The sequence below is a fragment of the Schistocerca gregaria genome, chromosome X (genome assembly GCF_023897955.1).
Source record: "Schistocerca gregaria isolate iqSchGreg1 chromosome X, iqSchGreg1.2, whole genome shotgun sequence".
NCBI classification, from domain to species: Eukaryota; Metazoa; Arthropoda; class Insecta; order Orthoptera; family Acrididae; genus Schistocerca; species Schistocerca gregaria.
Window position 1 is genome coordinate 159,627,339 of NC_064931.1, and position 24,009 is coordinate 159,651,347.

The 24,009-nt window shown below is 40.9% G+C and overlaps 1 protein-coding gene across 3 annotated transcripts in view; it reads right to left on the reverse strand.

Moving 5' to 3' along the window:
* LOC126297779 (cullin-5) overlaps nt 1–24,009 on the reverse strand; it is a 203,646-nt gene that overhangs the window by 74,488 nt on the left and 105,149 nt on the right. For all 3 annotated transcript variants that reach the window (XM_049988959.1, XM_049988958.1, XM_049988960.1), the window contains exon 7: nt 14,610–14,740. In XM_049988959.1, the coding sequence (XP_049844916.1) occupies nt 14,610–14,740 (131 nt within the window). The remainder of the gene's footprint in view (nt 1–14,609; nt 14,741–24,009) is intronic.

Genomic DNA, 24,009 nt, shown 5'->3' on the forward strand with positions numbered 1-24,009 from the left:
TTAAAGAATCAAATATTTGGACAAACATTCATTTGCACAATTTCATATTTACATCTGTTACAAAAGGAGCCATTACAAACTTAAAATTTAAAAAACAATTTTTTTTGTTTCAAAGATTATTTTCACGGTATGACAATACACAAACTGTAGACAAAAAGCTGAAGCACTTACCACACCTGATAGAGATCCACCTCTCTGGTGGCATAATATCAAGTCATGCTACTAATATTTAAAACAGAATCATTAAGTGAATTATGAAAGCAGTTACATTGTTATCATGTCAATTCATGTTAAAACCAGTAAAGGGTACCAGGGAACAACAATCTGGACCAGATAAAAACTGAAATAAATACAAACATCACACTTTTGTGATATATTGCTGATCTGTTGTATAACTGACTGCCAATACAGACACTTAACATATTCCTTGTGGGTCAACACACCCTTTCTTTTTGACAAGGTAGTCTTCAAAATGATCTAAAAGGTGGATATATTTTACTAACACCCTCCCATTAAGCAGGTGGGCATCAGAAGGTCTGTGATGGGATAAATCCCTAGCTCTTCTAGGTCCATAAACCAACCTTTCTCGGCATGATGCAGCAACTTCACGTGAGATACATGGAGTGCTGTGTCCACTCTCAGTTTGGGGAATGGAAAAATTAGATTCATCTGTGGTATTCTTCGCTTCCAGAGCCACGTATTTGCTGAAGTGGTGATCTGTTTTATGCCTGGTTTGTTCCACATAGCACGCATTTTAATCGGGACACTGGATTTTATTTACGCCAGACTCATGAAAGATATTTTCCTTGTCGAAACCATCAGCCAAAATCAGCCTAGATTGTCTGTTGCCAAAAAAGAAATGTTAACTTTATTTTTTTTTGAAGATTGCTGCAATGTTCATGCTAAATATTACATAATATGGCAAGGAAATTTATTTTTTATTCTTGGCTTGCAAATTAATGTTCTCACTTGGTGCTGTGTCATTTTTATATTTTCTAGCAATGTAAAATTTGTTTTCTTGTGCAGTTCATTAAATTTAATCATCACCTCTTTAATTTCATCACCACAACCATTTACTAGCAGGAGCAATCGTCAGCATACATAAAATAACACACAATTTTTTTTAGCTAATTTGGTTTTCTCAAGAAAATATCTATTCTCAAGGTGGTTACTCAAAATATCAGCCAGAAGACCTGAGATGACACTCCTCTAGCTTAGGCCATCTATTTGATGATAAAATCTCATTACTAAACTTAAAATAGTTATATTTCAAACTCAAAGACAGAAAATCAAGAAACTCATTTATTTCACTATCGTGATCATCTGTTCTGAGCTCCTATATTAGCTATAATGATTTAAATAGTATTATCAACTGGAATATTGGTATATAAATTCGTAATATCCAGACTCTCTCTCTCTCTCTCTCTCTCTCTCTCTCTCTCTCTCTCTCTCTCTCACACACACACACACACACACACACACACACACACACACACACTCACTCACTCACTCACTCACTCACTCTCCATGATGGTAGTTACTGAAATGTGACTGATATACTTGCCCAATTCATAACACTTTTTTACTGTGTACTGATCACTGTAGAGTAACATAGTAGGAATCAATAGGGACTTACACACAGAAGCACATAAAAAGTTAAATGATAAACTGAAAATATGTTAGAAAATAATTTCATCCAGGGAAAAAACAACTAAGGGTTATGAACCCACATAAACCCTCTTTAAAAGCACAACTTAAAGGGTAAATGGTACTGGGGGACTTACAGTAAAGTTGCTTGAAAATGTTTAAATTTCTTGAACCACCAACAAGAGGTTTGTGTGTCTGGATGTTGTGAATCTGTATACCAATATTCCCACTGAAGATAATACTGAAATCATTAGAGGTAATCTAGTAGCTAACAACAGGCTACCATAAAGTGAAATAAAATCATTTCTCAATTTGCTGTCCTTGATCTTTTCAATTTAATAATGGAACTTGTTATCAAAAAGATTGTGTAAGAATGAGAAGTGCCATCTCAGTTCTTTGGGCCAATATTTTCATTAACCACCTTGGGAATAGATATTGTCTACTTAGTTAGCAAAATTGTGCATTTTTTAGGTAGGCTAACAATATGGTTCTGCTAGTAAATGGTGGTGATGAAATTAGAGAGTTGGTGATTAAATTTATTGAATTGCACAAGACAATAAATTTCACATGTGAGGTGGAAAATGATTGTGCTATTAACTTTCTAAATTTAAATGTAAATAGTAAACACAGTTTTGGGATTTTCCATAAGAAAACACACACAAACTGCATAGCCAACAATTCAAGTCATCCACATTGACATAAAAATGCAGTTTTTAATTTTGGTTTCCTTCTATTGTCTCAGAAAGTGTGAGAATTAGAAATGGACGTAATTAATGAAATTGCTAGAGTGAATAACTACCAAACAAATCATGGGCTTAATATTTATAGTAAAATTGCTAGGAAATATAATAATCACACAGCACCAAATGAGACTATTAATTTGGAAGCCAAAAATAATAAAAAAAATGCAGCTCCTTATGATACTATGGAACATTTAACACAAAAATTGCAGTGGTCCTTAAAAAACATAAAATTTATATTTCTTTTTTGACAACAATCAATCTAGGCTGATTTTGGCTAATGGTGTCAAGAAGAAAAATATTTTTCACGAGTCTGGCGTATATAAAATCCAATGCCCAACTGCGATGCATACTACTTGGGACAGACTGGGTGTAGAACAGAAGTTTGCTTTGATGTACATGTGGCGCTGTAAAGGACAGATACAGCATATAAATCTAATTGTGTCACCCACCTAGTTGAGAGTGGACACTGGGTTCCCTCTATCTCGCTGCATGTGAAGTTGCTGAATTGAGCTGAAATGGAATGGTTTATGGACCTTCTGGAGGAGGTTGAGATATTTTGGCATCACAGACCTTCTGTCATCTACCTTCTTCGTGAGCATGTGCTAGTAAAAAATATTCACTCGTGAGAACATTTTGAAGACTACCTTGTCAAAAAGAAAAGGCTTTTTGACCCATAAGGTATACATCCAACCTCATCATTGGCCATCCATCATACGAGAGACCAGCAATTTTTCATAAAAGTCCACTGCCCGTATTTATTTCAGTTTTGTTTTTGTCTTCCAAATGACTGTATACTCCGACAGAGGGCACTACAGGTCCTCCATGATGCATACTCATTTCATCTGTGCTGGTTGTAAGTGATGACCTCAATCTCATTTCTGCCATGTAAAGGCTAGGGTCATTTGTCACAAGCTGATGCTCTGAGATATTGGTACTGTATGACTCTTTTGATAAAGGTGTGTTGTTCTATGTAGACTCGATTAACCAGGCTAATTGCTGTCATAACTCAGTCAAGTAACTGAAAATACAGATAGCTGACTGTATGAAGAAAAGCAACTTTTGTCTTATTAACTCTAGAAAGATAACCTGGGTCACCCATGTATGATTGATTATTATGTATGTTATCATATGGTTATCTTTCTAGGGTTAATACATGTTAGATGTTTATTCAAAACAATAAAAAAAATTAAAGTTATTAAAATCAACAAAAATCAGTATTCATTAAGAGATCAGAGACACAATTTCACAGGTAAATACACATTTCTTTAACATTACTAAAATAGTGCAACCCTAATCTTGAAATACCTAATGAAAGTCACATAGGGCAGTCACTGTAGTTTAATTTGTTTAAAATATTTGGTAATTGTCATTTGATATAAACAATTTTTTTCTCTTCACTGCGGCTACATCACGAATTCATTTTAACAGTCGTAAACTTGCAATTCAAGACATTGTTTCTTGAACATTTCAAAGCTGTTTCCAGAGCTTGAAATGCTTCTACATTTTCTGCAGCTATTTTTTTCATCTGTTTTGTCTTCTTGCACTTTCTACTGTTAGTTTGCCTGCAATATGTTTTCAACAATTTTGTCATCGGACACGATCTGAAAACCTCTGTCATCATTGTCACAAATGAGTCATTCTTTCACACTATGAGCATTACATTCTTGGAATATGTGTATATTTGTCATTAGCTCATTTACATCCTCCTCAACAGATTGATCCATTATTGGTTATTGAATTTTCATGCTCCATTTTAGTATTCTGTTCCTAGCTTTGTTCAAAGTTTTCCTTTCAATCAAATCCATGATTATACTGTAGAAACATGTAACGACACTCCTTTAACGAAGCAAACAAATAAGACACGGCTGTCTTATCTGCAATAAATGATGGTGTTCAGTTAACAGTAACCATGGTTTCAATAGATTTAAACCCATCTTCTTCAGAAGGACAAGAAACAAACTTCACAAAAGAAGTATTATTAAAGTGATCTAAAATATCCACATGAAATTTGTCAGCATTGATCTGCACATCCTTTTGTGAAAGTTAAGGCCCCTAAAATTAAGGTCTTGTCACATCAGTAAAATCAATCACCTAAAATGCCAGACCATGATCTGTTTTATGCCTGGTTTGTTCCACATAGCACGCATTTTAATCGGGACACTGGATTTTATTTACGCCAGACTCATGAAAGATATTTTCCTTGTCGAAACCATCAGCCAAAATCAGCCTAGATTGTCTGTTGCCAAAAAAGAAATGTTAACTTTATTTTTTTTTGAAGATTGCTGCAATGTTCATGCTAAATATTACATAATATGGCAAGGAAATTTATTTTTTATTCTTGGCTTGCAAATTAATGTTCTCACTTGGTGCTGTGTCATTTTTATATTTTCTAGCAATGTAAAATTTGTTTTCTTGTGCAGTTCATTAAATTTAATCATCACCTCTTTAATTTCATCGCCACAACCATTTACTAGCAGGAGCAATCGTCAGCATACATAAAATAACACACAATTTTTTTTAGCTAATTTGGTTTTCTCAAGAAAATATCTATTCTCAAGGTGGTTACTCAAAATATCAGCCAGAAGACCTGAGATGACACTCCTCTAGCTTAGGCCATCTATTTGATGATAAAATCTCATTACTAAACTTAAAATAGTTATATTTCAAACTCAAAGACAGAAAATCAAGAAACTCATTTATTTCACTATCGTGATCATCTGTTCTGAGCTCCTATATTAGCTATAATGATTTAAATAGTATTATCAACTGGAATATTGGTATATAAATTCGTAATATCCAGACACTCTCTCTCTCTCTCTCTCTCTCTCTCTCTCTCTCTCTCTCTCTCTCTCTCTCTCTCTCACACACACACACACACACACACACTCACTCACTCACTCACTCTCCATGATGGTAGTTACTGAAATGTGACTGATATACTTGCCCAATTCATAACACTTTTTTACTGTGTACTGATCACTGTAGAGTAACATAATAGGAATCGATAGGGACTTACACACAGAAGCACATAAAAAGTTAAATGATAAACTGAAAATATGTTAGAAAATAATTTCATCCAGGGAAAAAACAACTAAGGGTTATGAACCCACATAAACCCTCTTTAAAAGCACAACTTAAAGGGTAAATGGTACTGGGGGACTTACAGTAAAGTTGCTTGAAAATGTTTAAATTTCTTGAACCACCAACAAGAGGTTTGTGTGTCTGGATGTTGTGAATCTGTATACCAATATTCCCACTGAAGATAATACTGAAATCATTAGAGGTAATCTAGTAGCTAACAACAGGCTACCATAAAGTGAAATAAAATCATTTCTCAATTTGCTGTCCTTGATCTTTTCAATTTAATAATGGAACTTGTTATCAAAAAGATTGTGTAAGAATGAGAAGTGCCATCTCAGTTCTTTGGGCCAATATTTTCATTAACCACCTTGGGAATAGATATTGTCTACTTAGTTAGCAAAATTGTGCATTTTTTAGGTAGGCTAACAATATGGTTCTGCTAGTAAATGGTGGTGATGAAATTAGAGAGTTGGTGATTAAATTTATTGAATTGCACAAGACAATAAATTTCACATGTGAGGTGGAAAATGATTGTGCTATTAACTTTCTAAATTTAAATGTAAATAGTAAACACAGTTTTGGGATTTTCCATAAGAAAACACACACAAACTGCATAGCCAACAATTCAAGTCATCCACATTGACATAAAAATGCAGTTTTTAATTTTGGTTTCCTTCTATTGTCTCAGAAAGTGTGAGAATTAGAAATGGACGCAATTAATGAAATTGCTAGAGTGAATAACTACCAAACAAATCATGGGCTTAATATTTATAGTAAAATTGCTAGGAAATATAATAATCACACAGCACCAAATGAGACTATTAATTTGGAAGCCAAAAATAATAAAAAAAATGCAGCTCCTTATGATACTATGGAACATTTAACACAAAAATTGCAGTGGTCCTTAAAAAACATAAAATTTATATTTCTTTTTTGACAACAATCAATCTAGGCTGATTTTGGCTAATGGTGTCAAGAAGAAAAATATTTTTCACGAGTCTGGCGTATATAAAATCCAATGCCCAACTGCGATGCATACTACTTGGGACAGACTGGGTGTAGAACAGAAGTTTGCTTTGATGTACATGTGGCGCTGTAAAGGACAGATACAGCATATAAATCTAATTGTGTCACCCACCTAGTTGAGAGTGGACACTGGGTTCCCTCTATCTCGCTGCATGTGAAGTTGCTGAATTGAGCTGAAATGGAATGGTTTATGGACCTTCTGGAGGAGGTTGAGATATTTTGGCATCACAGACCTTCTGTCATCTACCTTCTTCGTGAGCATGTGCTAGTAAAAAATATTCACTCGTGAGAACATTTTGAAGACTACCTTGTCAAAAAGAAAAGGCTTTTTGACCCATAAGGTATACATCCAACCTCATCATTGGCCATCCATCATACGAGAGACCAGCAATTTTTCATAAAAGTCCACTGCCCGTATTTATTTCAGTTTTGTTTTTGTCTTCCAAATGACTGTATACTCCGACAGAGGGCACTACAGGTCCTCCATGATGCATACTCATTTCATCTGTGCTGGTTGTAAGTGATGACCTCAATCTCATTTCTGCCATGTAAAGGCTAGGGTCATTTGTCACAAGCTGATGCTCTGAGATATTGGTACTGTATGACTCTTTTGATAAAGGTGTGTTGTTCTATGTAGACTCGATTAACCAGGCTAATTGCTGTCATAACTCAGTCAAGTAACTGAAAATACAGATAGCTGACTGTATGAAGAAAAGCAACTTTTGTCTTATTAACTCTAGAAAGATAACCTGGGTCACCCATGTATGATTGATTATTATGTATGTTATCATATGGTTATCTTTCTAGGGTTAATACATGTTAGATGTTTATTCAAAACAATAAAAAAAATTAAAGTTATTAAAATCAACAAAAATCAGTATTCATTAAGAGATCAGAGACACAATTTCACAGGTAAATACACATTTCTTTAACATTACTAAAATAGTGCAACCCTAATCTTGAAATACCTAATGAAAGTCACATAGGGCAGTCACTGTAGTTTAATTTGTTTAAAATATTTGGTAATTGTCATTTGATATAAACAATTTTTTTCTCTTCACTGCGGCTACATCACGAATTCATTTTAACAGTCGTAAACTTGCAATTCAAGACATTGTTTCTTGAACATTTCAAAGCTGTTTCCAGAGCTTGAAATGCTTCTACATTTTCTGCAGCTATTTTTTTCATCTGTTTTGTCTTCTTGCACTTTCTACTGTTAGTTTGCCTGCAATATGTTTTCAACAATTTTGTCATCGGACACGATCTGAAAACCTCTGTCATCATTGTCACAAATGAGTCATTCTTTCACACTATGAGCATTACATTCTTGGAATATGTGTATATTTGTCATTAGCTCATTTACATCCTCCTCAACAGATTGATCCATTATTGGTTATTGAATTTTCATGCTCCATTTTAGTATTCTGTTCCTAGCTTTGTTCAAAGTTTTCCTTTCAATCAAATCCATGATTATACTGTAGAAACATGTAACGACACTCCTTTAACGAAGCAAACAAATAAGACACGGCTGTCTTATCTGCAATAAATGATGGTGTTCAGTTAACAGTAACCATGGTTTCAATAGATTTAAACCCATCTTCTTCAGAAGGACAAGAAACAAACTTCACAAAAGAAGTATTATTAAAGTGATCTAAAATATCCACATGAAATTTGTCAGCATTGATCTGCACATCCTTTTGTGAAAGTTAAGGCCCCTAAAATTAAGGTCTTGTCACATCAGTAAAATCAATCACCTAAAATGCCAGACCATGTTAACAGCTACTTGCTGGCAAGTAGCTCTTCTTCTTTAAATCTGCAGAAACCATGGTTAAGGTTAAATAAGTACCACCATTTATTGCAAATGGTCATCTGTCTTATTCTACTGATATTCTGTAACCATTGTTGAAGTGAAGCCATGTTCAAAATATTGAAGTTCATTTAAATTATTTTGCTTGAAAAATGACAAAATGACTTATGTTACCTTCATCAATAGATAAGTCTAAGTTAAAGTTGTTTTCTACACAGTCATTTTAATGTTTAAATAACGCCGATTCATTGATTGTAGGATGTTAATTAGGACACAAAATGTTTACAATAGATATTCCATTTCTCTAACAGCTCAGCTGAAGGACAGGTTGGTGCACTATCCAGCAAAAGTAGGACTTTTCCTTGTTTACTGATTTTATTCTGATTTTTCTTTACTTCATGAATAAAAGTGTTCTCATACCAGTAATGAATATTTCAGTTTTCATCCCTGCCCTGTTTTTGTTTTTATCATTTGCACAAACTAATATCATTACTCAATCTTTACCAGTTCTATATCCTGGAGCTGAACTATTTCATCGAGAAGCTAAAGGTATTGAAGTTAATGATTCCCAATTTAAACTGGTTTCACCAGCATTGTAAACAAAGCCCAGCTCATACTTATATTCATCCATGTCTTTTTTTGAAACTACCTTTAAAAGAATTTGCTGCATCTAAATGAGCCGACATTTTTCACCTTGTATTTACAATTCATGAATACCATTATAAGATTTAAATCTGTACCACCATGTGTTACTTGCCACAAATTGTTCATCACCACCTTTTTTTAATATATATTTTTTTAATTTAACTCTAATGCCTTTTCAAAGATCAAACTACAACATATCAGTGGCCCAGTTGATCATTTTTGTAAGAAGCAACAATACAAAGCTTCTTCTAACAGTTCATTTTTCAGTTTCTTCAAAATTTTCCGATGTTCACTCCAAAATTCACTATCAAGCTGGCAGGTGTACTACACAACCGAACCAATATTCTTAATATTGCTTATCGTAGAAGTACCTATATGCTATTTATTGGCTAACATACAACAAGTTACTCCTTTTATTAAATGACTCAATAATGTTTATTTTGTCTTTAAGTGATAACACCACTCTCTTGCACTTTGACATTTTTAAGCACAGATGCAACACAGCAAAAGGGTGTAGCAATTGGCAACTGCTTCAGTCAGTGGTAATCAAACTGCAGCCTGCACTAAGTACTCGTGGGGCCAGTGATTTCCAGTTTTATTTTATAATAATAATAATAATAATAATAATAATAATAATAATATGCACCTAACAGCTAACAGCCTAATCCAACAACATCAACCAACACTAAGAGTGTGGTTTTCCTGCCCAATAATAAACAATAATTACAGAGAAAGTAATATTTTAAGACGTGTGTAATTTTAATTGACACTGGTGATATCAGGCCCAACTTTTCCCATTTCTACACAACAGCCAATTTGTAACGAATGCATGTGCTACAGTGCACAGCAGATTCCCCCTCAACTGGTAAGGTCACACGGTTTCCTCGGATTTGTGCAGAGGTTGTGCTATGCTGCCCGCGTCATCCATATCTCCATTTCACAAAAATTCCATGAACTTAATTTGTAATTGCAAGGACCGAACAGGTAACTGGGAAAATGACTGATAAAATATTTTTCTTTGAAGCCAAATTGCAGTTGTATATAACTGAACTTTGAGAAAAAGATTTCTCTAATTTTCCAACTGTGAAATGCTCCGACTAGATTTGACTGTAGCCAAAAGTATATACCAAGGCATGGCATCCTATTTGAAAGTATATCTGGTAGGGGGGGGGGGGGGGGGGGAAAGAGAGAGAGAGACAGATAGAGAGAGAGAGAGAGAGAGAGAGAGAGAGAGAGAGAGAGAGAGAGAGATATTTTCAGACATTAGAAATATTTGAGGCTGTTGCATTCTTATAGAGAACCCTCGGCATGCTGAACATGATGATCCCAATACTACCAATTTAGGTTTCATAAAGCTCATTTGATACATAAAATATCTTAGCTTCAACAAGACACACAGTTTAAGGCTCAGTTTATAGCACATCATGATATCAGAGAACCTGAACCTTGGAAATGCATCTAACAATTACAAGAGCAATTTACGAGACTGTGCATAGGTTATGTTAACACTATTTCCTCTTCAACTCATCTTTGTGATAGTTCACTTTCAAAAATGAACAACTTGAAAAATAAATATCATAATCTGTAGTCACATCACTTGGAAGAAACAGTGAGGATTGCATGTGGTCCAAACAACACAAAATAGACAAAGCAGCAAAACACCATCACAAATCACACTAAGTTTGCTTTGGAATTAGAATGAATGAAAATCGAAGATTCAAGAACAAAGGGGGGTGGGAGAGGGGGGGGGGGGGAGGGGAGATACACTAGATCGCGTGTTGGTCTTAAGGGCATTTTTTCACTATGAAAGTTTGAGATTACAGGCATTAGAATAAAGTTTATGTGGCCATATGAATAATGTAACTTTTTTTTTTATATGACAACAGGGTGATCTGGCATAAAAGTACTCTGGAATCCGCTTCAGGGACAAAATACACAGCTCAGACTGATTATGATAGTAACTCAAAATGATCAAAGTTCCAATCAGTCCCTCCGTATCTCTCATCCTTCATACGAATCTGTTAGATGACATGAACATTATAAGATTACGCACTGCACTGAATTTCCTTTTCAAAGGGATAAAGGTGGACTGGATTCAGTTAAACAGATGGTGTGCATTCTTTCTTTCAGTTTATTGAAAATTGATCAGCAGCCCTTTATGTTATTTTGTATATTAGTAAACATGGTGGCAGTCATAAATGTGAAATTCTGTTAGTGGCCATTCTTCTTGTTCATTATTCCCGTCAACACAAACACACAACTCCCACTATTACATGTATAAAAATCTTAACTGTCGACAAATCAGTGTGCAGCTATTTAAAAATTCTTATTCCCTATATTGGAGGCCTTCAAGATATAATGAACACTGCTGATCATTGTCAGCAAGTGCACAATAATTTTATTTGATGAAGGAGTCTGTATTTATTCTTCACCAGTTTCAAATACACATTTCTATTTGCAACAGGTGTTTAGTTTAATAGCTGCTCGAGGAGGATAGTATATTTATTTCCACAACTTATCTGCAACTGTTGGTTTTACCTGGCCCCATCTTCGACTCAGAAATATACTGGAGAATAAATTTCAAAAAGTAGCAACATGGATTTGTTAATATACTTAAAAGAGACAGTTGTTTTCAAATTTATTATATATTTGCAACAAGGAATATGAAATTACATTAAGGGAGGTGTAACATAATGCAAAGGGCAGAAGAAACATACATTTCCAACATAACTAAACATTTTGGATTGTGTCTCATATTGCATAATGCCTTGCAAAAGTAAAATTACTGTTATTAATATTTGTTCATACAGACAGCACAACACTTCAAGCAATTACAGTGTCCAAACTTTGAAGTAACTGAGGGTGGTAGCTACCAGAAATAGAACAGTCAACACTATGTGTCCTGATCTGTGCCAACTTTTTCCCATCAACACCTGGGGGTTGGAGACCAACTTATCGTATCCTTACAACAGCTAGTCTATTGGGGACAGGGGGCTCATAACAAACTAATTATTGTAGGTTACCAAATAATAAGAATGGTTCATATGTGGTCTGGTGTGTTGCTCCGTAACTCAGCATTGGCTCCTCAGTAAAGAAGTTTGATGACTGCTGCTGTAACTCCCACAATAATGAAAAGTGCACTGTAACTCACAGGTGGGCAACCTGTTTTAATCCAGACCATGGAAGAAATTCTGGGTGAAGCTTAAATGAACTTTCTTAGAGACACAAGTTTTGGGGCATAAGTAGTTGGCATGGTGTGTCAGGAACAGGATGAGATTCACATTAGTGCATTATCCCAAAAATATTAAATTCACAGGCGCTACAGTTTCCACTTCATGTGCTAGGAGAATTGCTGACACATTGTCACAATGTGACCTGCGGGCTCAATTAAGTTGTAAGGTTCCCCTTTTTCACATATAAGAGAACATTTTACTTTATTTCCAGTTCTGCTACTACACAAATGTGGACTGAATGTATTGCACTGCAGTACGTATTGAGTAAGGACCAAGAGGTATATTCCCACGCTGGCTAGCAGAGGTGGCTGGCCATCTTCCACTTTCAGAGCCAGTGGGATGATATGCCAAAGCAAAACTCACCGGTGACATCAGCAAAGAGATACATAGGGAAAGTACATTTATTCTGGCACGAATCAAGCAATTATTATTAATAAATATTTGAGAACAAAAGTTGCCTTTTGTCACTGAGACATTATGAGAAGTATACAGGTCTAAATTCTATCTTCCAGTACTTTTACAATCCGAGGAAACGCTGATATTAATATATAAAAGAATAACTTTGGCATAATCAAAGATGAGACCAATTGTTCGCTCAAGTTACAGACTGGGTGCCATATACAGCAGTTGTCGATAGGATGCCTTTTGATCTAGTCATGCAGTAGACCTTGCTCTCATACCATTAATTGTTGGCTTATAATCAGTGTGGACACGTTCCTTTTAGTGTGTTCCTTAAACAATAACATAATGGCATCCTGCGTAAAAATTATTTGCACAAAAAGCTTCTTCCTGCTTCATTATATAAAACATACAGTAGTACTGCACTTTCAGAACCCACGGTGCTGCTACAGCTCTGCAAGGGGGTCAAAACTACGAGAGCATCTCCACGTAACAGGTAGGAAGAATTCCTATGTGGCGGCTCACCGAGTCAAGGACAAGCTGGTTTAACTATCGCAAAACTTGGGTGGGGAAGCATGGCCACTTATATTGTATGTCCCTTATACCACCATTTATGAACTCACCAGCTAAACCGATACATTCCTGGATGTTTAGTACAAGTGTGTAGAAAGAGAGAGAGAGAGAGAGAGAGAGAGAGAGAGAGAGAGAGAGAGAGAGAGAGAGGGGGGGGGGGGGGGGGGGGAGTTCTTGCAAAGTATGTGAATGATGGCCGCAGGCCACCAAAGGTCAGCAAAGGTCACCCATGCCTGGTCTTACACAAACAATAATGAAACATGTGCTGTCTAACTCTTAGACTAACGACACACAAGCAGAGCACAGGCAGTTAGTGCCAGCACAGCATGCCTATGCACGCACGGACTAGACCACAAACATATTTGCTCGAGGTTTACAATACAGATAATCACAAATTCGTATAACTGAGTTCCAGATGACAATCTCCACTGTATACGTATTTGTATAACAGCATTATATACATATTTTTTACCTGTTCTGCTTCTACCTATTTTTATATTTTGACACCAATGATAACTATGTTATTTTCAAAATCTAGATCTGCAATAAACCACACATTTTTGCAACTGACTGCTGTCCTTAAATCTGAATTCTACATGATTTTAAATGGTGCTCATATTTAGTGTTCTATCATCAATAACAGTATGGTAGTTTTTCACCATGAACAATAGTAAGGTAATGTACTTCATTTGTCATTTATGTTATTGACAATGCTTTTTAGCATGTCATGGCCTCCATGTTATAATCACTGCACTTTTTTTTATATACAAAAGTAACTATTTGCACAAAGGCAACAGATTACAAGTGCCAGTATACAGTTACAAGGGAGCAGGAAATTTGGTAAGTCACATGAGCCTGAAACTGATGCAAGAAGGTAGTGATGGACACACACATTATGCCACTCACCATTTGATTTCATTATCAGCTTAAATTACACTTATCTACATTCCAACTCTGATGCTACAGATGATGCTAGTGGAAGTAAAGCCACTTAACATGTATGCGGATTAGCATGTAACTCATGAACGAATGATCATGTGTTTTATCAACATTTGCGGGCTTTCGTACGTATCGGATTTCATTTAGTGATGGGTCTGTTTCATCATAAACATGCATAGGTAATAAATTTTTATCCTAAGTATATCATTAGCCAGAATTCACAGTGAATGCAATGTAACAACCATTAAATATACGACTTCACAACAACAACTATAAAACAGTTATTGGGACAAAGAAATATGAATCAAGTGGCTATCAATCATGAATCCAGGTGATGAAAAGACATATTGCTCAATTCATTTATATAATGCATAAAATATCTTCATAATGTAAGAGGTAATGTTTTGTGGTGAACTAATGGACCTCTAAGAATCTATCAAAATGCAAAATTGGAAATGAAGTGAGTAATTTACAGACAGTATTTCAAATATATTATAGAAATTTTGGATGTTGTACCTGTGTAATTATATCAGCAGCAGCAACCATGTCAGCTAATCCAGCACTCATAATGTGATCCTCAAGATCTTTTAACATTGATGCTATTCCGTCGGGAACACGATCCATAAGCTTAAACATCAGCCGCAGCTCTATTAATAAATCAGAAAATATGAGCAATTATGGTGAAAAATCATAAACGATATGAAAGCAGACAAATGAAATGAACAACATCTTCACCAATTATAGACAGTAACTAAAAACAGTACCCACTACATATTCTAAAGGGGAGGAAGGAAGGGTTCAACAGCCCACTGGTGATGGAACTATCAGGGGTAAGTATAATAGCCTTAATTGAGGGAAACCACAGAAAACCTAAATCAGGATGGTCAGATTACTGTTTGAACTCTTCTCCTTTTTCACATGCATCAAGAGTGCTAATCAATGAACTCACAACCAGTAGCAACATACAGAAGATTATAATTTGTCTGCAATGAAAGGTTAAAAGATGGCACCATCTTGCAAATCTAAGGTTACTCTGGCTCCATTTTGAGAGGGTGATGGGATTGGATCAACTACAAACTGATGTACAGGGGGTGGACAAAAATAAGTAAACACAAAAACCCACCACATATTACCATGCCCAATATGGTGTAGGAAACCCACTGGCAGTCAAAATAGCTTTCAGTCATTTTGGAATGGATAAATATGGATTCTGTATGGTTTTCAACAGAATCTTATGCTCTTCTTCGTGCAAAAACAGTGACAAGTGCACATAATGATGGTGGAGGTGGACAGCCATCACGCATCATCTTATCTAAAACAAATCACGAAGGCTTAACAATATCGAGATCTGGTAACTGATGACCAAGGGAGATATGACATTATGTGAGCTGTGTGAACAGATGCCCTATTCACTTGGAACACAGCCTCAACATTGGAGGACAAATATTGTATTATAGGATGGACCTGATCGGCCCAAACAGTCTCACAATCCTCAGCATTAATGTGACCTTGCAGAGTAACCATGGGGCTGACCAAACACCATGATACCACTGCCCAAATCATCAAACATCCACAGTTCATCCTTGGGATGTGAACTAAGCCAGAAGTTGGAAGTACTGTGAAACAAGACTCAGCTGACCAAATGATTTGCTGCTATAGCTCCACAGTCCAGGTTGTAAGCCTTCACGACCAAGTTTTCCTGTAATGCACATTTGCATCACTAATTGGTTTTGGAATTCCAGCTTGCCCTATTTCCTTCTTATGGAGCTCCCTTCATGTTGTTTTGGTGCTAACAGAGTTCGAGAGTCCGACTCAATTCTACAGTGACCCTTGCTGTTTTGTCATCTATTTTTTTTTTTTTTTTTTTTCAGAACCTTCTGTCACAATCTCTCAACACACACTTTCTTCAACATTGCAACTTAGCAGATGATGTTTCGCCGCTTTCCCAGTGTGCATTATAAAACACCAAACACTTCACTTCAGCTACCTTGGTTATAGAAGCACCCGTCATACGAGTAACAATTTGCCCACATCCGAAATCACTTAGCTCTGACACAATGCTCTCAACAATTACACATATCATTATGACTGCAACTGACACTTGGAATGTATACAGACACGTTACAGAGCTGCCACTTGTGGGTGAATACACCAGTGCAATCTACAGGCTTTGCTAGTATCTGCATTTATGTTCAAGCACACATTTTTCAGTGTTTCCAGTTTTTTGTCCAACCCCTGTATTTCAGTCAGAATAGGGGTATCTACTTACAACTGCCAAAAGATGACATACTTTAACATGATTGAGACAGCCACACAATAAAACATGTTTTAAAATTAGAATATAGATCAAATTAGAAACTATGTGCAATAGAGTCTTTATTAACAATGGAATAACAGCTTACAAGTAAGTACGGAGATTGTGCTCTAAATGTTAATGGGCTGCAAGAAGAAATTATAAATGATTGAAGCTCAAAAGAAAAGAAGAGAGAAAGGGGAGGAGACACAAATTTGAAAAAAGACAAACAAAATAATAATAATAATAATAATAATAATTATGATGATGATGTTGAAAAATGAGGTGTCAATATGCAGAATTTAAATGGAGAAGAGGAAGACAGGTTAACAGAGAAGCTAGGGGAAAGATATTAAAGTAAGCCAAGGCCCAAAGGATAGTGTGGCTCAGGTACATGTCAGATAGCCAGTTCAAGTCTTACGGGTACTGGAACAGTTGGGGTTGGGTGTGGGATTGAAGGGACCAGACTGCTAAGGTCATCGGTCCCTTGTTCCACGATAAAATCACACGAAATAAAAACTGTCGGTCGTTAAAAACGGAGAACTGAGACAAGGAACGACACAATACAAGAAAGACAGACAAAGACCAGACAAACGGAACTAAAATCACACCGAGTGTGAAGGTGGTTGGCCGACCATGAAAATAAGGAAAAGCCAACCAACAAATGACATTAAAACCCACAGTTTAAAACCACAGGCCAAAGGCCCAAGTCAATACAGGAAATAAAAGGACAAACACTCAAATCATACGATAAAAACCCCCTGCCCGAATAAAACTCAACACGAGGTCCGCCATAGCAACGTCATCACATAAAAGGGCAGGGAGGGTATCAGGCAGCGCAAACATCTGCCTGAGTCCTGTTAAAAGCAGGCAGTCCACCAAAATGTGGACCACCGTTAGAGCTGCCCCGCAGCGACATAGCGGTGGGTCCTCCCGGCGCAACAAATGGCCGTGCGTCAGCCACGTGTGGCCAACGCGCAGCCGGCAGAGGACGACAGAGTCCTTCCGAGAGGCCCGCATGGAGGAGCGCCACACACCGGTCGTCTCCTTCACCGCCCGAAGTTTGTTGGGCGTGGGCAGGGTGCGCCACTCGTCACCCCAGGCACCAAGCACTTTCTGGCGCAAAAGCGACAGATCACACTCCATAAGGCCGAGTTCCAGAGCCGGTGAACTCACTGCCTGTTTAGCCAGCGTGTCAACCCGCTCATTGCCCGGGACGCCGACATGACCTGGGGTCCAAACAAAGACCACGGAGCGGCCGCAACGGGCAAGAGCATGGAGCGACTCGTGGGTGGCCATCACCAGACGGGAACGAGGAAAGCACTGGTCAAGAGCTCGTAAACCACTCAGGGAGTCACTACAGATGACAAAGGACTCACCTGAGCGGGAGCGGATATACTCTAGGGCGCGATAGATGGCAACCAACTCAGCAGTGTATACACTGTTCCCGGGTGCCAGCGACCATTGCTCACAATGATCCTCTAGAGTAAGAGCATAACCAGTGCGAGCAGAGACCATTGAACTGTCGGTATAGGCCACGGCAGATCCGGGAAACTCGGCAAGGAGAGAAACAAAGTGGCGGCGGAGGGCCGGAGGAGGGACCGAGTCTTTCGGACCATGTGCCAACTCCAGCCGAATGCATGGTCGGCGCACACACCAAGGGGGCAGACAGAGATTGGCCCGGAAAACAGGCGGGAGAGGAAAAAACTCAATCCCACACAGTAGAGCCCGGATGCGAACCGCGATCGTACACCCTGACCGGGGCCGCCTGTCTGGAAGATGGACAATCGAGTGCGGGAACAGGAGACGGTAGTTGGGATGCCCTGGCAAACTACAAACATGGGCAGCATAAGCGGCCAGAAGTCGGTCGCGCCGCATCCGCAATGGAGGAACACCAGCCTCCACAAGTAAGCTGTCAACAGGGCTTGTCTGAAATGCTCCTGTGGCGAGTCGGATCCCGCAGTGATGGATGGGATCCAGCAATTGTAATGCTGATGGCGATGCCGAACCATAAGCCACACACCCATAATCAAGGCGGGACTGGATCAGCGCTTGATACAGCCGGGGAAGGGTGGACCGATCGGCACCCCATCCGGTGTGGCTAAGGCAACGGAGAGCGTTTAAATGCCGCCAGCATGTTTGTTTAAGCTGCCTAATATGAGGCAGCCAAGTCAACCGGGCATCAAATACCAGTCCCAAGAACCGATGCTTCTCTACCACAGCAAGAGGTTCACCGTCAAGGTAAAGGCGTGGCTCAGGGTGAACCGTGTGACGCCGGCAGAAATGCATAACGCAGGTCTTAGCGGCCGAAAACTGGAAGCCGTGCGCTACAGCCCACGACTGCGCCTTGCGGATAGCGCCCTGCAGCTGGCGCTCAGCAACTGCAATGCCAGCGGAGCTGTAGTAGAGGCAGAAGTCGTCTGCATACAACGAAGCTGCGACGGACGATCCCACCGCCTCAGCGAGCCCATTGATCGCAATTAAAAACAGGGAGACACTGAGGACAGACCCCTGTGGGACCCCGTTCTCCTGGACCCGGGAGGAACTATGGGACGCAGCAACTTGCACGCGGAAGGAATGATACGACAGAAAATTCTGAATAAAAATCGGGAGCGGGCCCCTAAGACCCCACCCATGAAGTGTGGCCAGGATGTGATATCGCCAAGTCGTATCGTACGCCTTCCGCATGTCGAAGAAGACGGCAACCAGATGTTGGCGGCGTGCAAAGGCTGTACGGACGGCAGACTCTAGGGAGACCAGGTTATCGACGGCAGAGCGGCCTTTACGGAACCCACCCTGAGACGGAGCCAGAAGGCCTCGAGACTCGAGGAGCCAACTCAACCTCCGGCTCACCATACGTTCTAGCAACTTGCAAAGAACGTTGGTGAGGCTTATGAGGCGGTAGCTGTCCACCTCCAGCGGGTTCTTGCCAGGTTTCAACACGGGGAGGACGATGCTTTCTCGCCATTGAGACAGGAACACACCCTCAACCCAGATGCGCTTGAAAACATCTAGGAGGCGTCGCTGGCAATTCACAGAGAGGTGTTTCAGCATCTGGCTGTGGATGCGGTCTGGCCCAGGAGCCGTATCAGGGCAAGCAGATAGTGCACTCTGGAATTCCCAGTCGCTGAAAGGAGCATTGTACGACTTCGCGTGGCGCGTGTGAAAGGAAAGCCTCCAACTTTCCAACTGCTCTTTCCGGGAGCGGAAGACCAGTGGGTAATTCGTAGATGCGGAACACTGAGCAAAATGCGCTGCTAACCGGTCCGCAATCGTGTCGGAGTCAGGACACACCACTCCATTCAGCGAAAGCCCAGGGACAGAGACAGGTGGCCGATAGCCATGGAGTCGCCTAATCTTAGCCCAAACCTGCGATGCAGAGGTACGGACGCCAATGGTGGAAACATACCGTTCCCAGCACTCCTGCTTCCGTTGGCGAATAAGGCGTTGGGCACGGGCACGGAGCTGTTTAAAAACGATGAGGTTCTCCAAGGACGGGTGCCGCTTATGGCGTTTAAGAGCCCGCCTGCGATCTCTAATCGCCTCTGCGATCTCTAATCGCCTCTGCGATCTCTAATCGCCTCTGCGATCTCTAATCGCCTCTGCGATCTCTAATCGCCTCTGCGATCTCTAATCGCCTCTGCGATCTCTAATCGCCTCTGCGATCTCTAATCGCCTCTGCGATCTCTGGCGCCCACCAAGGCACAGTCCTCCGCTGAGGGGACCCGGATGAACAGGGAATCGCAGATGCCGCCGCAGAAACGATGCCGGTGGTTACCGACTGAACCACCGCATCAATGGTGTCATGAGAAGGAGGTGTGATAGTGGCGAGAGAGGAGAACAAGCCCCAATCAGCCTTATTCAGAGCCCATCTGGAGGGGCGTTCAGAAGAGTGACGCTGTGGTAGTGACAGAAAGATGGGGAAATGGTCACTACCACATAAGTCGTCATGGACACTCCAGTGGATGGATGGTGAAAGTCCGGGGGCTGCAGATAGAAAGGTCGATGGCCGAAAATGTGCCATGGACTACGCTGAAATGTGTCGGCTCTCCCGTGTTTAAGAGGCAGAGGTCAAGCTGCGAGAGAAGAGTCTCGACATATCTACCCCGGCCAGTAATCGCGGCACTACCCCACAGGGGGTTATGGGCGTTAAGGTCGCCCAGTAACACAAAAGGAGGAGGCAGTTGTGCTATCAATGCAGCCAACACATGACGCGAGACATCACCATCTGGCGGAAGATACAAACTGCAGACAGTAATAGGCTGAGGCATCCACATCCTTACAGCGACAGCCTCTAAAGGTGTGTGAAGAGGTACACATTCGCTGTAGACAGAGTTAAGGATGTAGACGCAGACTCCACCAGATACCCTCTCATAAGCTGCCCGGTTCTTGTAATAACCCCGATACCCACGTAGGGCAGGGGTCCGCATTGCCAGAAACCAAGTTTCCTGTAGGGTAATGCAGAGGAAAGGGTGACTGCTGGTGAGTTGGCGAAGCTCAGCAAGGCGGTGGAAAAAAGCGCTGCAGTTCCACTGGAGTATCGCTTTGTCCATGTCCGAAAAAGGCGTGAAGGGACCGAGGAGGCAGATCACGCCACTGGGTCACCTGCTGCCACCGATGGAGGACCAGTACAATCTGCTTCCATGGTGTCTGAGGGTCCGGCGAGATCCAGGTCCTCAGCGGACGCCCGGATCTCCACCTTATCCTCGGACGCAGGGCCTGTAGGGAGCAGTGGGGTGGATGCCACAGCGTGTTCCTTGGCCTTAGAGGTCTTCTTCTTCATCTTGTCTCTCTGGTCCTTGGGTTTCATTGGCTGGGAGGGCTCCAGCGAGTCAGTCTCTGGGACGGAGGAGGAGCGGGAAGTCCTGCGACCAGCCGCTGGTCTGCTTTTCTTCCATTGGCTGACATCACCCTTCCCAGAGGCGGAAACCTGGGAAGGAAGGGACCCAAGGGACCCTTTCCGTGCTATTCTAGCCGGGGAAGTTTGAGTCTTCCCCAGCTTAGAAGTGGGGACTGATGTCCCCGATGGTTGGGGGGTTGCTGCTCCTGAGGCAGGTAGTGCAGGAGCAGCAGGGAGGGAAGTGCCCCCCACCATCAAGGGGGCAGGTGTAGCATTCCGGCTCTGAGAGGTGGCAGTCTGAGGGAGAGCTAATGGGGCCGTAACAGTAGTAGCCGCGGCGTAAGAGTCAGTCATTCGAACAGGATGGAGGCGTTCGAACTTCTGCCTGGCCTCGGTGTATGTCAGGCGGTCCAGGGTCTTATACTCCATGATTTTGCGCTCTTTCTGGAAGATCCTGCAGTCCGGCGAGCAAGGCGAGTGGTGCTCTCCGCAGTTTACACAGATGGGAGGCGGAGCACATGGAGTATTGGGATGTGATGGGCGTCCACAATCTCGACATGTGAGGCTGGAAGTACAGCGGGAAGACATATGCCCGAACTTCCAGCACTTAAAGCACCGCATCGGGGGAGGGACATATGGCTTGACATCACAACGATAGACCATCACCTTGACCTTCTCAGGTAAAGTATCACCCTCGAAGGCCAAGATGAAGGCACCGGTGGCAACCTGCTTATCCCTTGGACCACGATGTACGCGCCGGACGAAGTGAACACCTCGCCGCTCTAAATTGGCGCGAAGCTCGACATCGGACTGCAATAGAAGGTCCCGATGGAATATTATGCCCTGGACCATATTAAGACTCTTATGGGGCGTGATCGTAACCGGAACATCCCCCAGCTTGTTACAATCGAGTAACCGGCGGGACTGGGCGGAAGACGCCGATTTGATCAAAACCGAGCCCGAGCGCATTTTGGACAAGCCCTCCACCTCCCCGAACTTGTCCTCTAAGTGCTTGACGAAGAACTGAGGCTTCATGGATGTAAAGGATGTAAAGGATTCACCATCAGCTCTCGTACACACCAGGTAGCGGGGCGAGTATGTTTTGCTGGCATCCTTAGTCTTTCGTTCCTCCCATGGTGTAGCCAGGGAGGGGAACGATTTGGGGTCATATGTAGTTGCATTGTATTGAGCCCTGGAACGCTTAGAGACTGCTGGCGGCTGGCCGCCAGCAAGAGATGATGTACCACGCTTCATTGCGGGTCATCCGCCCTGATGCCACCTACTCCGACCAAGGGCCCTCCCCACGGGCGCCACCCAGCCTCAGCAACGACCACCTGGCAGGATGGCCATTGCCGGGAGTCCCAATGCCCCAAGGAGATAGGCATCTACTCCTTGGCATACGTGGGGAGTTAACGGCGCTGGCATCAGCAGAGCGATCCCTGTGTAGTCAGGGGGCTACAACCAACAGGGTACATGGCGGCCCCACCACAACGGACTGGCTATCGTGCTGGATTTCAGGTGATGTAGTCCAATATCGTCATTGGCGCATAAAGCGACACAGCATAGCAGACTGCAATAAACTGCACCCAAGAACAAATCCACGCCCAAGAGATGGTAGGTGAGCGGGACAGCTAAGCGATGACGACAAACCTGGCTAGAGATGGTAATGCATGATGGACACATCGCTCCTTGTAAGGCGCCCTTCCCCAATCAGCTCGCTCTTCGGAAAATTTAGAAGGATGGAGGTCAAACCCGTTAGGGGACCATCTCACAAGGCCAAAACGTTTGAGACTCCTTTTAGTCGCCTCTTACGACAGGCAGGAATACCGTGGGCCTATTCTTACCCCCGAACCCACAGGGGGTACTGGAACATTACTGGAGACTCTGAAGATCCGTATTTATATTCACCTACTCTCCATTACAGTCACTAAATACCTGGAAAGTAATATCAAATGGGACAAATGTATACAATTAGTTGAAAGAGAACAAGTACATAACAGACTTATTGGGAGAGTGTAGGGCAGTTGCCAAAAAAGCAGACCACGTATGAAATACTCCTTCAGTCTGCATCTGAGTACAGTGAAGCTGTAGTCAACCTGACTGTCATTTTGAACACCATAGTGCTTTCTAAACAGTTTTGTCAGAGGTGATATGCACTTTTATTTCTCAGCCCTTCAAATTTACTTACCCAATCAGTTGTACGAGGACCTAAAGTTTAATGTGAGCTCCAAACCATGAAGCAACTCAGCAATGTTCACATTAAGAAATACTACTAGAGGTGAAACAACTGGTCTGTGACAGACAAATATGCTAGAACTGACAGTTATGAACCTCATGTCTATGAACCTATAATATGACATTTAACCTTGAGTCACTCTTCGTACCACTGAAATATTTTCTGTCCCAATTATGTCAGATTAGAGCAGATTCAAAGAATTCATAAGCACTTTGCTAGATATTGTAACTACTTGGTTCAACTAGTAGTAAAGGCTCTTAAGAATGCAGTCGCTTGAAGAAGTAGTGTTCATTTCACAGTTTATAATAGATCTTGGCATTTTTGATCATCACTGTCTTATGATGGAATTAAAGGCAGGTTTGGTAAAACCCACAAAATGGCAGGCCTACAAAAAGATCTTCTCTGAATGTAAAATATGTACTTTCTCTAGAGCATTGTCAAATCAAACCTGGGATGGAGTGAGTCTGGAAAACAATATAGATGAAAAACTCTGTAATTTCTGCATATAGTTTAAATTAATTTTTGAGGATACATTTGCAAAAGTAGA